The sequence below is a fragment of the Meriones unguiculatus genome, chromosome 2 (genome assembly GCF_030254825.1).
Source record: "Meriones unguiculatus strain TT.TT164.6M chromosome 2, Bangor_MerUng_6.1, whole genome shotgun sequence".
Taxonomy (NCBI): Eukaryota; Metazoa; Chordata; class Mammalia; order Rodentia; family Muridae; genus Meriones; species Meriones unguiculatus.
The window spans coordinates 8,972,687-8,991,336 of record NC_083350.1 but is presented as its reverse complement, the minus strand read 5'-3'; the positions used below and the strand labels follow the sequence as shown (position 1 = coordinate 8,991,336).

At 41.8% G+C, this 18,650-nt stretch overlaps 1 protein-coding gene across 2 annotated transcripts in view; it reads right to left on the bottom strand.

Annotated features, from left to right (window-relative positions):
- Atp9b (ATPase phospholipid transporting 9B (putative)) overlaps window positions 1-10,142 on the bottom strand; it is a 220,528-nt gene extending 210,386 nt beyond the window's left edge. For both annotated transcript variants that reach the window (XM_060376990.1, XM_060376991.1), the window contains exon 1: window positions 9,909-10,142. In XM_060376990.1, coding sequence (XP_060232973.1) covers window positions 9,909-10,027 — 119 coding nt within the window. In that variant the 5' untranslated portion in view covers window positions 10,028-10,142. The remainder of the gene's footprint in view (window positions 1-9,908) is intronic.
- Between the last annotated feature and the right edge of the window lie 8,508 nt (window positions 10,143-18,650).

Below are 18,650 nucleotides of genomic sequence, written 5' to 3'. Positions count from 1 at the left end.
TACCTAACATATGTGCTGAGAACTGAATTCAGATGAGGCATCTCTCTCCAGCCCCTCCCCCCAAAAAAATATTTTTTTTATGAGCCAGGACTAAAAATGACATTGTAATATGTAAGGCTTAAATCATCAATAAAGTCTAATAAAACAAGCATGCACCTAGCACCAGATCTTCAAAGCGCATGCAGCAAAACTGATACAAAACAGATGTAAAACTGACAAGACCACACTACTCCAAAATTCTCCTGTTTATAAAAAAGGAGAATCAGAGAAGAGATAAAGACACAATACTATCAACAAATCTGACCTAAACACTATTTACACAACACCAAGAAAAAAAAAAAAAGAAAAGTACTTTGCAACAATAGAACATTCTCAGGTCACTCACAGACCACATCCTGGGCCATAGCACCAACCTATCAACTAAAATAACTAAAAATCATACCAACTATATTCTCTTGTCAGAAGGCAATTTTTTTTTAATGGTAATAGAAACCTTTAAATCTACAAATACTTTGGAGAGACACAAAGCAGTCACAAACCAGACAAAGAGGAAACTTTAACTCCTTACACAAAAAAAAAAAAAAAAAAAAAGAGCAACTTAATTAAACTAACCTATAGTGGGGTGGTTCTCAACATGTGGGTCGTGACCCCTTGGGTGTCCAATGACCCTTTTCTCAAGAGTCACTTAAAACCACTGGAAAACACAGATCTTTACATTACAGTTCATAACAGTAGCAAAATTGCTGTTGTGAAATAGCGACAAAAATAATTTTATGGTTGGGATTACCATAACACAAAGAACTGTATTAAAGGGCCACAGCATTAGGAAGGTCAAAACCCACCAACATAGAGAATATGTCACATATTAAAAAGCAGAATGCAAAAGACCTTGGGGGCATCTTCGATTAAGATAGAGACTACGCGGGCCTAAATGACAATGGCTACACTAAGTACTGACTTCTACCAGGCACCAGGCCAGGCACTGCAGATGTCTACATTCTGCAGCACTAAAGAAGGAGGGGGGGGCATTTTGATGAATAGTCTTAAAAAAATATTTATAAAAGCAAACGCACTGGATGACAAATGAGCAAATGAAATTCACAAAGAAATACAGGTAAACTCACAAAACTATGTTTAGCCACACAGAACTTCAGCACTAGACACATGAGTGTCTGCATGTGCTACACTTGCCCTAGGCAGTGAGAGCAAAGCACTGAACCAGCATACATGTCCTGCTCATATTAAAATTGCAACACACAGGACAGAAACAAGTAAACTAACAGATTACTTACAAAGAGAGAGATCTAGAAAGAAAACAAACAAGGAATCCTTCCTGTCATGGTAATCCAGGAGAATGTTTCAAGGGAGATTTGGCTGGAAGGAAAATCAATTCTCAGTGTGGATCCATCCCAGAGACTAAGGTCCGAGAATGAGTAAGCAGGGTACAATGTGTCTCTGCTTCCTGACTGTGGATAAAATGTGGCCAGGAGCCTCACATTCCTCTCTCTCCCAATGAGATCAGACCATACTGTCAGGACCAAAATAAACCCTTCCTTCCTTCATTTTTATCAGGCATCATCACAGCAGTAAGTAAGAAAAGTAATGATGTCCTTCCCTCTATACTAGAAAGCAGTCAACCAATGAAGGTTCTAGAAGGAGCAGAGAGCAAAGGCCTTCAAGATGAGGGAGAGGGCAATGGAACAGCAATGCGCAAGTGATGGTAATGGCGAGGTTAGCATGGACAAGACACATGGTGCCAGGGAAGCACCAGAATGCTTATCTCATTTCAAATTATTATTCATTAGAAGCTCTAAGCTTGAGAATAATCTGTTTCTAAAAAGGTTAAAAACGTGCTTTGCCTTGTTTGTCAAGTGGACAAAGTAATTCTTCTGTTGTTGTCTGAGATAGGGCTCACTACATATAAAACTTGAGACCTTATTGCCTCAGCCTCCTGAGTGGAGGGATTACAGACATTCGCCACTATATGCCACTTAGAAAAGTGACGTTTAGTGTTTAGCATAGCCAACAGTCTTGGACAAAAATTCTTCACTGCTGGCAGGAGTAATGAACAATTTGTGAAGATATATTACAAGCCTTTATGTTACTATACAGCAATACACAGCTACTAAACTGCAGGTTCAAGTTATCCATGGAATTAAACATGTACAAAATTTTACCTACAAAGACAAACATACTACACTGTTTGAAAGAGGAACCAAGAAAATGGAAAAGGTTTTAATACCCATGACCAAAGAACTGGTTAACTATATAAAGGAGGGCTGAAGTGACGGCTCAGTGTTTAATAGCACTTACTGCTCTTGCAGAGGACCCAGGTTCAATTTCTAACACTCACAAAGTGGCTCACAACTGTCCCTAACGATAGTTCCAGGGAATCTGATACCCTTTTCTTAATTCAATAGATCTCAGGACACACATGGGTACACACACACAGATATTCAAGCAAACCATCCATACATATAACACACACATATAATGGATGGACTATCATATTGCTGGTACAGGAGAGAAAAACGGGAGAAACTAAAGAATCATGGGAGAAGAAAGGGGCTCCTAAACCCTGCTGATGGAAATCAAAAAAAGGTCTCTCAAAAGTATGATGCTTGTTTTCAGTAAAAACGTGTCTTGGTTTCCTTGTGACCTGTTTAAAATAAGGATAGTCCTTATTATAAACTTTGTGACCCATATATTTATCTTATGAGCCTATAAACTATCAGTACACTCAGAAACCTTATCATCTCATTCTTTTATTTGTTGGGGTTTTGGATGGGGAGGGTGGTTTTAAAACAGGGTCTCATGTAGTCCAAACTGGCCTCTAACTCAGTATGTAGATAAGCATGATCCTGAACTCCTGACTTTGTCTCCACATCTCTAGGACTAGAGTTCCCAGTGTACACCATGGTCTTAGCTGTGCTGGGGATAGAAAACCCTGGCTGCAGTTTGACAGAGCTAGGCAAGCACTCCAGCAACTGAGCCACATCCCCAACCCATGACCTTGTTTCCTAAAGAAAGATTCATTAGATAGGTTTACCAAAACTTGTTTTTTACTAAATATTTTAATGCCTCATAATAATGTGATTTCAACAGCCACAGAAATCATGTGGCTAGCTTTTATTGAGAAACTTAAATGAGACTGTTTTGAGAAGCCCATGCCCATTTCAGGGCATGTAACAGTTCCCTCTTATTACACATGTATATGCACATCTGTATAGATGTGGAGGTCAGAGGGCAACTTTCAGAACTGGTTCTCTCCTTCCATCTCCTCAGGCTTGCATAGCAAGCGCCTTGAGCTGAGGAAAGCTCTTCTTAGGCTTGTCTTTCATTCCAAATACTTAGCTTAAATCTGTCTTTCTACTCCATACTGACTTGGCCTGAAAGTCTTTACTGCAACATAAGCCACGCATCCTCACCTCTATGGAGAGGCCTATGCAAGGGACTCCTGGGGCCACAGGCAACAAGGTAGGGCTACATCTCCCCAGCTCTCATCGCCACGGAGAACGGGGAATAATGATGTGCAAGACCTCCAGCATGAACACGCTGGGAGAAATGGCACTCAGTTTCGCCCTCTTTAAGCACGCCCTCACACAAACAAACTGACAGCCCATTTTAGTGGCTCCATATAATCGTGTACCAATTACATTGTAGGTGATTTAGAGGGAAAAATCCATGAAGGAGTCTGAAGAAAGTATTCTCCCTAAAAAAGTCCTTTTCTTTTCTGCAAAAGACTATGTCTTTCAACAAACTTTCTAAATAAACTAGAAAAATGAGTACCCAAAATGCAATCAAAATTCAGAGTATCAGTTAATATACATAAGATAAGATTTTTAGGTTTTTTTCCTTTTTTTCATTAGGGTTCTGTCAGTGATCATGTTGCAAAAGTCACAGTCTTACCAACTTTAAAGCTAGAAAAGCAAAATGACGAGCTCTGGAAGCTTGAGCAATGCCAAGTTTAGTAACCTAGACTTCAAAAATGCAGCCTTTGAACTGGCAAGCACTTTATTCCCCCTCCAAAGCAATTTTCCTATTGTATTGAAAATTTTACTTCAGTATTTAAAAACAATAAGATGATGAATAATGGATTTTTTTCCCAGAGGCAGGATAAGCATAGAATCCTAAACGTCTTTGTTGCCTGGTGTCATACACACTTAATTGGTTTGTCACTCAAGAGAAATCAACGTTTCCAGCTATTAAGTATAATTCTGGAAACATTTTTGGATGAGTAAAACAATGTGAACAAAGAAAACAGAACAGATGACACAGACCCAAGTGTACTGCCTCATTCAAGGAGGGGGACACGCCATCTCAGCCGCCGCCACGGGCTTCCAATAGAGTGCTCAAGTTCTGGAGGGCACATAATTTCCATGAATATAAGTGAGAGGTCAGCGAGTGGCCAACTGACACCTACACAGTACCTTAAGTATCGACAGCTCTACTGTTTCCATTTGATTGAAAATTTATATCAAAGTAAGAAATTAATCTAAAATACGCCTAATACTCAAAGCTTTAAAATAAATAACCTCAGTTGCCTGCATGCTAACAAAGTAGAAAAACAACTCAACAAGTAAGTACTATGTAAGGAAACATGCATATATCCTCCATCAAATGGAGCTGTGCAGTTCAACTGTGTCGTTTCTGAGTCACTACTAAGAAGCTGATGAGAAACTGGGCCTCTCCTGCCTCTAACAGCAGAAAGTAAAAAGTGTGCCAGGGTGGAATGCTCTGTTTTCTGAGCCATGAAAAAATGGCTTATGGAAGGTAGTGGCACAATCAGTATAAAGACCTCACCAAAGGCATGAAAAGACAGGAAGAATCTATAAAAGCACTATGAGAGCAAGGCAGGAGAGTTCCCAGAGGTTATTAAGCCACCGAGGAGTTGAAGTTCTTTTCTTGCTGTTGAAGAGAAGTTGTTTGGTCTCATAATCGTGGGCCACTGACATGGGATCTACATGTGGGAGAGCCGGCAAGCATCTCATTAATAAGCTGTTTTTGAGTCTGGTCTTTTCTGTAGGGTACTGTGGTCATTAGGACTGGGCTCCACAGGTTTTTGTAAGATACCATGCTAGAGATCAGGCGTGATTATTACAGTGTGGGTATTCTGCTTTTGTTTGGCGCCTTTTGTCTCTATACTCTCCAAATGTGTGAGAGCAGCTTAATGTGTAAGTCTCAGTGTGAGGAGATGCAACCTAACCAGTAGTATTCCTGTAATGAGGGCACCCTCAAAAAGGGTGAATGCTACTGTAAAGGGAGCTGGCTTTCTCATGCTCTTCTACCACACAGTAAAAACAGCAAGAAGACATGCTGGCATTAAACTACCTTGACATTGAACCACATAGCCTTCAGAACTGTAAGAAAGCAATTTCTGCCTTTTATAAATTACCTACACTCAAATACTGTGTTTTTTTTTCCCAGCACAAAATAGGCTAAAATGAAAACTAATGGTAAAACAACAATGACCAGCACCATCATCATCACAGTAACTAAGGAAATGGTCTTAGTTGAAAAAATATCATGGTCTTAGTTGAAAAAATTAAAGAACAAGGAGGAAGACTAGCTAGTCCCTGAGCTGAGAAGTAACCACAATAACCCTGAACTAGTAGTTCCTCCCCACCCCCTCTGTCTTTTAATTTTTTATTATTTTATTTCTTATGCATATGGGTGTTTTGTCTACCATGTATGTCTCGGCACCACGTGCATGTTTGTTGCTCAAGGAGGGCAGATGAGGGCATTGGATTCCCTGGGACTGTAGTAAGAGACAACTGTGAATTGCCATGGGATGCTAGGAATCAAACCCAAATCCTCTGGAAGAGAAGCCAGTGTTCCTCAACACTGAGTCATCTCTCCAAGACAACTTAGTCATCACTAAGTCATTCCCAATCAATTACTCATTTCTAAGAAGTTCTAGAAGAAACCTAAAAATATTGTTGGAATAAGAAATTATACCAATACTATTCATGGAAAGAAACTTTTGAACTAGAATTAATAATAATATATTATCCAATATTAAATAAACACAAGTACAAAAACTTTAAGTACCATGGCCTATTAGCTAAGGACATAAATTCTAGTTCCCTATAACCTTTACGGACCTTATTATCAATTCTACCCTTATACTAATACTTTTAGATTGTGAAAATTAAATGAAACATGTCAAATTTCTTATTTTCAAGGGGAACTATGGATCCCTTTCCAGTGAAATTCTTTAACTTTTACAAAAATTTCTGAAATCCCAAAGAAAATTCTAGGCCTGAGCAAGTAGAAAAACCATCTTAAGGTTCATCGTGAGGCTGAGTGCTCGTAACACAGAGTGTGGGCTCAACCTCCACACCACAAACAGGCCAGATCCCTTTAGCTAGAATTATCACAGCAAAAAATAAAAAATAAAAATAAAAGATCATCTTCATAATTACTAAAATATTAGATCATCATGATTATAAAACTTTCAGTATTCAAAATAATGTATAGATCTTCAAAATTAGAAAACTAAAACTATAAAATTCTGTGTTACATCTACCAAGAACACTAATATTTTGCAAAAAGCAAACAATATCCATCTGAGTCTCTTTTAAACAATGAAGTTTAGCTATTAAAATATGGCAAGGGCCTCTCTGCAAGGCCAATAACTCCACCACTTTGAGTTTGGAAAACTCAAAGAAAAAGTACTAACAAACATAGACAAACAATACCCTAAGGTTCACTGTCATTTATTTATCATCCAACTATAAAGCTTAATCTGAATGATAGTTATCCCTTAAAACAGAGAAACAAAACCACAAAACAGGTGCCTTACTTTTATTCAAAAGAAAAATCGACACCTCACATGAACAAAAAAATAAAACCAAAAGCCTATAGCTTCTGATGGATCAGGAGGAAGAAGTATGAAGATGGAGGCTGGGGAAGCAGGCTTATGATTAACACACACGGCACAGACTTGTTTATTTGTTGGGGGTGTGAAAAATGCTCCTGCACTGACTAATGGCTGCATATGTCTGTCATGTGCTAAAAAACAAGAATTACACACTTAAATTAGTGATTATAAAGGATGACAAATGTATTAAGAACATCTCTGTGTCTCACTCTCTCTGGGTCTGTCTGTCTGTCTGTCTGTCTCTCTCTCTCTCTCTCTCTCACACACACACACACACACACACACACGCACACACACGCACACATACACAAAGGACTGGGTATGGGAAGAATCCCCAGCCACTTTCTAGATGTAAAGACCTTACCTTTAAGGTCAGGTTCAAGAGGCCTTCAGGTTTCAGTAACCAAACACTCCTTGCCCAAACAAAGATTAGTGGGCATCTCAAATGGGTACAAAGAGGATGCCCTTCCCCTCTCAGATGGCAAAGCTATGCAGGGAATCTGAACCTTAAAGGCAGTGTCTTCCATATTCCCTACCTATTACTAAAATGGTAGCACAGGAAGTCTGGTGAAACTGAAGAATTAAATAAATAAGAGTCTTATCACATAATGCCCAAAATGTTAGGATGCAGTGAAAACAGAAAAAAGGGAAATCTAAGCTTGAATGAGAAAAAGAGAATCAAAAGATGTTAACATCAAAATTATAGATAACAAACTATCTTGCAATGAATTTTAAAAAGCTATCATTAAAAAACTGCTTAAGTGGGAAGCTATGCACATGCCTCCGTTGGTAAACTGCCTCCCATACAAACATGAAGGCTTGACTTTGGATCCCCAGGATCCACATAAAAGCCAGGAGCACCTTGTCTATAACCCCAGGGATGAGGACATGAAGACAGGCAGAACATTTGAGCTCATTGTCCAGCCAACCTCGCCAACTGGTGAGTCCAGATTCCGTGAGAGACCCTGCCTCAAAAAATAAGGTAGAGACTTTAATCTCAGCACTAGGAAAGCAGAAACAGAGCCAGGTGGATCTCTCTGAGGTCCAGGCCGACTATATCTACAGAGACGTCCAGAACAACCAAAGCTACATGAGAGAGCCTTTCTCAAAAGAAGATAAAAAGAAAAAGGGTGGAGGAAGAGGACTGACAAAGACATTACATACACATACAAGTTTCAGTGGGCAATCATCCACACATGAGCATGAATAGAAAAATAAGAATCATGAAGAGAGCAAACATGAAGACCCAAATGAGTGCTCAAGGCTAGTCTGGGCAATGTACTGAGTTCCCAGCTTGCTCTACAATGTGAAACTATATCCAAAAAACAGAAAGAGAGAAAGAAATGAAAGGAAGAAAAGAGTTTTAAGGATGAAAATCAGAAGAAACAAAATAAAATGCCACATTTAGGTTCTGATGTATGGAAAATCAGCTTGAATATAAATGGTCTTAATATAGCAATTAAAAAAACAAACAAAAAAACCTGAGCCAGGCATGTATGGTTTCTGACGACAGAGGAGAGAGAGAGAAAGACAGAAAAAAGAAGGAACGATGGATAAGGAGAAAAGGAGGGCTGGCAGAATGAGGGGAAATGACCCAGGTAAATTGAAAGGTAAAGCTATGTAAACTTAAAACAAAACAAAAAACATTAGTAACTATTTTTATATCTAATATAGATTTCTGAACAAATAATCAGAAACAAAGAATACCACATAACAATAAAAGCAAAAAAATCCAACATTTAAACATCAGATCCTGAATATGTACCCATCAAACAGTAGAGCTTCAGAATATATAATGCAAAAAGACTCAAAATACGAAAAAAAAATGAAATTTTTAAAAGGCAGTATATTTCCAAATAATCTCCTAAAATCAAATGACTAATGCAATTTCTCTCTTGGGTACCATCAAGCGTAGAAGATTAGCTTAAAGTATCCACCTAAGAAAACCACTCGGAAAAGCACAGAGGTTCTAAAATCCTCCACCAATGTTCCCGTGAGAAAAAGAATATGAATCACCAGTTTAAAGATGAGGAAATGAGAGCACAAAGAAACGATCTCAAGTCAAACTGGTACTAAGAATAAGGACCAAGATCCAATTCAGTTCCCTAACATATCATTTAAACACTTGCCCTGTTAGTCTCTCAAAACAGTCCAAACTCAGACTTCCAACAGTCCTCTTACTACCAGACCTGCTGACTGGTTTCCATAAAAAATAAGGCCGGATGTGGTAACCCGCACTTTTGATTCCAGCACTGAGGGAGGCAAAGGCAAGTGGGTCTCCTGGACTTGGAGGCCAGTCTGGTGTGCAGAGCAAGTTCCAGGCTAGCAAGAATATACAGTGAGACCTTGTCTCTAAATAAACGATGCCCAACCCAAAAAAGTATTCAAAAGCTCTGATTTGGAAGAAAGTAAATATTCAGTGGTATCTGTATTTTTTTTCTATGTGTTAAAGGGTTGTTTCTCTAATACCTCTATAAAAAAAATAAAATTTGGTGACTACAAGGTAATTAACTCTTCATTTTAAAGTTTCTTTTATAAAGCATAGTATTATTTTCTTTGGGTAAGAAATTATAAGAGAACGGGACTTCTCTTAAAGCAAGGTCAGCACTGCATTGTTAAACTATGTCCCCACTGAACAGTTTAACCTGTCTAAATCTTCATTCAACCCTCCAAAACATCTCCTGTCAACAGGAAGTATTGTGTTCAGTCTTGAGTATAGAGTGGGCCTATTTCTTTCCAGCGCTTCACGTCTGGAAAGAAATCAGTGACCCTCGGCAAGGCGTGCTTTTCACACTCATGATGAGTTACACCTGTCACCTCGGCCCGCGCGCCTACACAGTAAGTTTTGGGGCTCCCGAAGCGACGCTGGAGGCGGGGCGGCGTCCCCGAATCCCTGGGCGCGGCTCAGCCCGTGGCCCCCGGATCTGGAGTCCGCGGCGCGGGGGCGCCCGGGTTTACGGCGCCGCGCGGACTACGGGCGGCAGGGACGACCCACGGTGCGGGGAAGGATCGGGCCCGCCGTTACCTGCCGCGCCTGTCGGCACCCGGCCCGGGCCCAGCGGCGTTGTAGTAGGCCGCGCGTCTGTGGCTGGCCGCGGCAGCCGCCGCGCTGCGCACCGGGTACAGAGGGATCTGGTCCGCCATGCTTCGGCCAGCCCTCCCCGCTACACCTCAACTCCGCGAATCCTCCCAGCTGAGTCCAACCGGGTTCAGCCAGGGCCGAAGCATCCCGGCGCGGCGCCCCGCCCGCGCGCGTCGCCCCCTGATGGCGTCACAGAGCGGTGGTGGAGTGCTCTGGGGCGTGGCTACCGTAGGCCCCGCCCCTTCGGCGGTGCCTGATGACGATCTCGAAAAGCGAAGCGCTAAGGCGTTCTTAAGCCCCACCCTGGTCTTGTGTATCCAAACTTTGATAAAGTGTGCCAGAGGCTCTTCTTTCTCTTCGCTCTCTGTGCCTCTGAGACAGACAAACAGACAGAGAGAGAGCCTGATTATTAAGCCCACTTTGTACTTAGCCACAACTGAACACAATACTGTTGACAGGAGATGCTTTGGAGGGTAGAAAGAAGATTTAGAGAGGTTAGCCATAGTTTAACACTACAATTAAAATGTGCAGACCTTGCTTTGAGTAGAAGCCCCATCCTCACATAATTTCTTACCAATGAAAATAATGCTATGCTTTATAAAAGAAACTTCTAAACGGAGAGTTAACCTTGTAGGTACCAAATTCTAATTTTGTTGTAGAGGTACTGAATAAACAACCCTTAATACGTAGGAAAAAAATAGAGATCTCAATATTTAGTCTCTCTCTCTCTCTCTCTCTCTCTCTCTCTCTCTCTCTCTCTCTCTCACACACACACACACACACACACACACACACCACCACCACCACCACCACCACCACCACCACCACCGGCACCTCCTCCTCCACCTCACAACTCACAAACTGGCCTTGCCACTGGCACTCCTCACCTGAGCACTCTAGCCCAGGTGTTCTACTGTGTCCAGGAGACACAGCCCAGTTTCTTGGAAGCCTGGCTGGAGGAGTGAAGGCGCAAGCAGCCCACAATTTCCGGCAGGACCCACATACAAGGAAAACCCACCCAGGTCTCAAAGGTCTAGCCTTCGTCTTGAAGGTAGATCATGAAAGCCACTTCTCTTGTTGACCTAGAGCAACCCTGGACCCTAATCAACACCTGTGGAGTCCTGATTACAGTGTCCAACCTGCCTCCCTCTCCGATGTTTAGTCCTCTCCCCATGCGCCCTCTTTATGTTGCTGATTCTCTTTAATTTCATCTCCAGAATAAACTGGGCCTGGGCTGAGTCACTTTGTTGTACAGCACAGCCACTTTCAAGTTCTGCCTAGCCTTGAGCAACTTATTCTACATATTTTTGATTCAGGCAAGCACCCAGTACCTTCCAGCACCCCAAGAAGACACAAACTGGTCATTTGTTTTATGCCAATGACACTTTTGAAAATATCAAACCAGAAGTACCAGATACATGCACTTATCTGTCACACCTAAGCCTGCACCTGGGACTATAAAAGGAACACCCCATGAACCAAACATGACAGGCATAGCTTAAGGAACCTCCTCTAGGAAACCACCGTAGCAAAGGACTTCTGCTTCTGTCTCCAGCTCCAGAGGCTCCAAGACAGTTTCTCCTGATTATGACACCCAGACTATTTCATAGTGACTCTGAAATGACCTGCCACCTGGAACTACAACAGTGAACTCTCCCTGAACACCTCTGTGCTGTGTGTGCCTTCTTATTTAGTCCCCTACAGATGCTCTGCTTCTCACTTAGACAGTTTCTCTGAACTCTGCAGCCTTTAACCCTTCCTTTGCCATGGAGAAAGGGAAACCATGTACGAATGAGTGTAATTACGAATGTAATGTGTGCTCTGAGAGTTAATGGCAGTGAATTAAGTTGATATGGCATTTCATTTTGATTGTGAAATTGAGATTTAAAACCATCGGAAGGATGACACCTCAGGACATGACTGTGAGGACAGAGAAGTTTGACTAAGCAGGAAAAACCCACCCAGAATGTGGGTGGCACCATTCCCTGGGCTACAGTCTCAGACTGAAAGGAAAGGAGAACAGGCATAGAGCTTTAGCATTCATCTCTTTCTCTCTGCTCCTTCACATGGCAGCCATCATAGCTAGAGCCACTCTGACATGAGACAAAGTAAACCTTTCCTTGAGTTGCTTTTTTTTTTTTTTTCAGGTATTTTGTAACAACAAAATAAGTAACTAATACAGGTGGGAATAAAAGAATCTGATTTCCAAGGGTGTTGTGGATGTACACATGGTCGTGTTTTGATCCCAGGTGTAGGATATGGAACAGATTCAGACTGTCCACAGCAGCAAACTATGTTGCTTCGTGTGGGCACTAAGAGAGTCCCTTTGCCAGCAGCAGATACTTTAAATCTGAAGACTCTGGAGGGGAAATAAATGGCAGGGCCTAGAGAGAGAAAGGGGCTCAGAGGAAGAAGAAGACTGCCTGTGATTCCCCCTACTGTTCCTGATTGCTGTTGATGCAGGTAGATGAGAATTTGGAGACATCCTGAAACAAGATTGGACCTTCCCCAAGGAACCTGAAGACCTTAACCAGCAGGAAGTAACTAAAAGAATTCTGACCCTTCTTCCCACTAACCTCCTTCCTCTCCTATCTGGTATTAGGGTGTTGGAAGGGATTTGGGTGGACAAAGGAGGAAGAAGAATTAAGAAACGTAAATAAAATAGTTTAAAAACTAACACACAAAGGCCATTCTGCAAGAAAAATTAGGATTACGTGGTAAACTACAGTCAGGGAAGCTGGCGTAACTTCTGAATCCACTGTTTGCTAAATTCTAAAATTTCAGAAAGACTTAAGTGTGTTTATTTAGGTTTCTGACATAGCACAGCTCTTAAACTATTTAATGTTTCACATTCTTCTTTTCTACACTGAAACATGTTGAGATTTCTCCCATGGGGTGGGTCTCAGGTTGGGCCAGGTCATGCACAGATTTTTTTATAACTATGAGCCCTGACTCTACATGGCTATGCTTACTGTAAGAGCCATTAAAATTTTGAGACGTTAATAGGTTTCTGAGTGTTTGACAACCAAAAATTAATTCAAAATCAAATAGTGAATCTAGGATGTTTGGGGTGGTCTTCTACTCTGCTATATCTTGTGACTTCACTGCATCCTTGTCTCTGAACACGACATCGTATGAATGTGGACCTGTGGACATGACCAGTGAATGCTGCCTTCAGCACCTCCACTCAGAATTGCAGTGTTTTACTTAGACATACAAAGTTTTCTGCTCTTGTAGAGAGACGAAATAATTTTTAATCAGAGGAAACAATCTGTAATGTTTTCCTACCATCATTTCACAGTAAGTGTCAAATTAGTACATCTTTGAATTGAATTGTGTTAGAATGCTTGATTTGTGTTGTAAGCTGCTTATATTCTATAGCCCCTCTGTTGAGACCTACTTTATTTCTTAGCATTACTTTGGCTCCTCTGTTAACACCCACGGTAGCCTTTAGTATCAGAAGCCATTTTGCCTCCAAGTCTCCATTTTGATTATGTCTCTATGGTTTCATTTCTCAAATGTACTTTGTTACCTGGACTCTCTATGAAGTCTCCCAACTGCAGAACCAAACAAATTAAAGGTCAGATAGAAACGCTTGGTCTAGCTAGTCAAAATGATGTACTGTTGCTTCCTACCCCTGGATACCTGGTTGCAGTTTGTTTCCTACACTTGGTTACAGTTTCATTACCTATTTGTTACCTGGTTATGGGTTTTTGTTTAAAAAACTCTGCCTCAGGAGCAGAGCAACGTCACAGTATGGCTCCTGAGTCCAGATTATGGTCCTGGCCTGTCAGTTTTTATTTAGCGTTCAATAAACCTCTATTGAGTTGTGTCTGAATGGCCAGTGAGGGGCTATTCCCAAACCTGTAACAATTTGAAAATGACATTTGAGTTACTTGAGTTTCATTTTTTTTTAAAAATCAACTGAATTTTGACCTGGGATTAAGACAAAATTTCTAACAATTCTCACGATAACTCTAGATATGCTTCTTCATGTTTTGTACCACACACTTATATGAAGCAGTATTGTCACCATCGACTGTAGGCACTGTTATTTAAACTCTATTTTATTTGGGATTCCTAAAGCCTCTACCTCTTCCAACCCTCAACCCTAGGTAGGAGAAAAAGAACGTTAAAAGGGAAAGGGGACATAGACCTCTTTACTTCTTCTGGCTGAGTGGGGTTGTTGGGTCCTTTTTGAGGAAATAGCAATCTCAGTCTCAAGATTTCAGCAGTCCATGTAACTAGCAAACCAGCAAACGCAGAAAGCAATCTTCCTTCTCTGTCCGTGTCTCCAAACCGCCACTGCCTTCTCTCTCTGGGCTCTCATATTTATACCCACCAAGTCCTCAGACTTAAACTAACTGCAGCTGGCAAAGACCACGCCCCTCTCCATGCTGCAGGAGGTGATTGTCAGCTATGGACGAACTAAGGCAGTCCCATATCCCACATTTGGGATTAAAACAAAAACCTGCTTACATAATGTAACTGAGTTTTTAATGAAAGAGAGAGAGAGAGAGAGAGAGAGAGAGAGAGAGAGAGAGGTCTCCAGAAATGAAGACATGCAGTCAACCAGCATGTGTTGGAGGCTGTTTTTGTGTACTGTGTATAAAAATGCTGATTTCTGTACCCAGAGATAGAGACATGGTTTCTCTGTGTAGCGTTGGCTGTCTTGGACTCACTTTTAGACCAGGCTGGCCTCAAACTCCTAGAGATCTGCCTGCCTCTACCTCCCCGAGTGCTTGGATCACAGATGTGTGCCACCTCACTTGGTGGCATTGTCATTTTTATGAAGCATCTCCTGACTCAATATTCTGCAAACATTCTTCTCCACCATCTGCTGATTTGTTAAAGAGCTGAACAGCCCATATCTGGGCAGGGAGGATAAGGTGGGAATTCTGATCCCAGTGAGGGGGTCTCAGGTGGGGAGCAGAGGACAGGAGAGTCACCATCAGAACATGGATAAAGAAGGAGCAGCTGGAGTGAGACTAAGATGGCAATTAAGGGCCACATGGCTGAGAGGGAGGCAAGCCCAGAATTGTCTGGTTAGAATAGCTGAGTATCTGCGCAGCCATAGTGTCTGAGACTTTTAATAAATATGAAAGTCTCCGTGTTATTATTCATAGCAAGGCTGGGCATTGGTAAAACTTGCATTTTACAAGCATGCCTTCTCCTCAGACCTTTTTCTATCTGGGCTGAGCCAGGAGGTGTCACCTACTTAGAAAGAGGATCTTCTCCCTCAGTTAATCCTCCCTAAAACTGGGCTCACCTGGCCATAAACCTGTCTCAGTTGAATTCAGAGCCAACCAAATTAGCTGTCAGCATTAACTATCATGTCTATATACCCAGGAGTCATGAGAAAGATTCAGGGCAACGTGATTAGGATTGGCAAAAGGTTAGAAAACCCTGTTATAGAGAAATAGGAGCAGTAGGTGATCTCTAGAGCATATGAAAAGAGACATATGACAAGGTATAGCATACTGATTCAAATGGTTACTGAGGCTGACAAATATCCGGACCCCTCAAGCTGCCAGCTGGAAACTAAGAAAGGTCAGTAGCATCATCCAAAGGCTCAGGGAGGTTATGGAGTAAGTTCTAGGCTATATCTAAAGCCTGGAAAACCAGGAACTCCAAATACGTAGAAGATCAGTCCAGCTCATATAGACAGAATGGATTCAACCTTCCTTGGCCTATTGGTTTCACCGATGCATTAGTATATCAGATGGTGCCTGCCCACGTTGGAGAAGGCCATCGTCTTTACTCAATCCACAGAGACAAATATTTGTCTTCTTTAGAAGCAACTTCAGAAAGGGAGAGAGAATGTTTGCCAGATATCTGTGTGTATTAAAGACTCAAAATCTCTAATCACAACAACAATAAGAGAGGAGTATATTTTGGCTCACGGTGGCAGATTTTCAATTCATCATAAAAGTGAGGAAGCAGAGGAAGCAGGGAGAGAGAGAATGGTTGTATTTGCAGGCTTTCTCCTCTCTCCCCCTTCTATTTCATCGGGAACCCTTGCCTAGAGAAAGTTGGCACCACATTCAAAGCATCTAATTAATTCTCTCTAGAAATTCCCCAAAGGATACACCCAGAGGTGTGATTTATTAATCTTTCAGGCTCTTCTTTTTTTTAATAATTTATTTTATGTGCATTGGTGTGACAGTGTCAGATCACCTAGAACTGGAGTTAACAGGCAGTTGTGAGCTGCCATGTGAGTGCAAGAAATTGAACCCCTGTCCTTTGGAAGAGTGGTTCATACCCTCAACCACTAAGCCTTCTTTCCAGCCTCTCCCTGTCTCTTAATGCAATCAAGTTGACAATCAAGATTGACTATCACACTGGACCTCTAATGGCTTCCTTGTACACACAAAATTAGTACTCAGATTATGTGTTAAAAAACAAAACAAATGGAAAAATCTCATTTGTTCTGAAAACAGCCAACTTTCTGTCCCTAACTCTAAACAGGGCTTCTAGGATGTCACCAAACTTTTCATTGTCTTCTTTAATCAAAGACTGTCAAAGAGTGTACCCCATGCCTGTTGGGCTGTCTACCATGCTTCCCAAACTCCTGCCATAACTCCTATCAGGCCATCTCTGGATGTCATGTTTTCACTCTCCTCTGCTTTGTATCACTCATCAGTTCATTCATTCTTGCTGAGCTATTCCAGCACATGGCTTCCTTTGCCCCTATTTCTTAAAACAGCCCTTGTGAAAGCTCCCAATTTTGATTTGGTATTTAGTGCAATGATTTGCATCAGTTCGTGTGCTGAATAGTTTCATGTCAATGACACAAGCTAAAATCATTTGAGAGGAGGAACCCTCAACTAAGAAAATGCTTCCAGAAATTCAGTTTCTAATGTTAAATGTCTCTACAGGGTCCTGTGTGGACATTTGGCCCCCAGTTAATGGCACGATGGGGGAGGCTGTGGGAGCTCTGTGGTGTGGACTGGCTTGTTTCTCACCACTGGCTTGGAGCTCCTCCTCCCTAGTGCTACTGAGTCCTCTCACTCCCCACCTGCTCTTTGTCTTCTAAAATTATGTTATTGGTTCCAATCTCTTCCCTCTGGTAGATTTCTTCCCATCAAACAATTTCTTTATACTTTCAAGGAGTTTATGAATGTATGGAAACTAGGGTGCCCAACATAGTACATCATGTTCAGTTAGATATTAAAAAAAAAAAAAAAAACAAAAAAAAAAACTTAGAAAGGGAAAGACTCATTTTGGTCCATGGTTTTCAGGGTTTCAGTCACTTTGGGTGGAAACTGAGGCAAAATATATTGGAAAGAACATGAGGCAGATGAGGCATCTCACCATCTAGCAACTGGACACAGGAGTGGGTAGACAGAGACAGAAACAGTGACTTAACTTCCTCAAGCCTTTGCCTGCATGACGCAGCAGAAATGATGACAGCTGAGTAAAGATGTAGATGTGTACTCCTTGCAGGGAGGCCTCCTTGTTCTCAGCCACCCCTTAGCTGAGTGTTTGGGCCATTTGGTTTTAAGACAGGTGGGTACCACCTAGGAGGCTTCCCACTATCACATGTCCTACTCCCATGTTACTGGGGCTGGTGGCTGGGTCCAGGCCTCTCTTCCCCTCCATGGTTCCCTAAGCATTCAGAAGTAAGTTGGAGGAGGGGGCTGATCCTTAAATTCCTTGCTCCTTCCACTTGCCTCTTCACCATAATGACAGGTAGAAAGTGATGGAGCTGGAGTAGCTGGTGTCCATCACATCCCTCCTACGTGGCCAAGAGCTGTTGGGGTCTGACTTCTAGCAAGTGGTCTAGGAAGGAATCACCTTATCTATCCACAATACTGTGTGGGTAAGTGCTTGCCACATTTGTAGCTCCTGTGAAAATTAAACACCTCCTCATCTTCCTCACTCTGATAACCTCACACACCTTCACAGGTAAAGATGGTGGTCTCAAGGACATTCTGGATATGGCATTTCTCACCTCTGTCACAGTTGGTCCCACTAATCTTGAAATGAGGTGCACTCCATGAGATGCCTCCTAATTCATAATTTATAGGTGTCTCATTCATAACTGCCTCTTCCCCACTCCAAATTCACTGGATGTGCAGGAGAGGAGGGGTAGCAATTATTCATGATAACTTTATTAGCTATAATTTGCATTTATCTTCTGAAAGGACTGAGTGATGCTTCTGGGAGCTGCATATTAAATCCAGGTGCTTATACTTGACCCTGCCCTGATCCATTCCACGCACAGCAGTGTCCTTTTTTGCCTGGAAGGATGGCTACAATTTGTCACTACACAAATTATACTGTACTTGATGTTGACATTCTTTTATCAGATGAATTACCTGGACCTATTATGCTGAAGGCAATTTCCATGAAAATTTCATATTGTGAAAATCTTAGTTTAAGGTGAAGAGTGGAAGGAGTGAATAGAGACACGTGGGTCCTGGTTGTCTGTTTCCAGAGATGGTCCCAGAATAAACCAGCCTTTTGTGCCTTCCAGTTTGCTGCACTGTTCCAAACTCTAGCTACCAGTCCTTGTCTGGAGATGGGCCTGTGTAATCGTGCACTCAGGGACATACCTGTCCCTCTCTTCATCTTCCTAGCACTGGGAAAAGCTACAGCTGGTCCCTCTCCTACTCCCACCGGAAAGCAGGAAGTGATGTCAAAACATTAATCTGAGCAGTTTTTAGAAATGAATCACAAAAG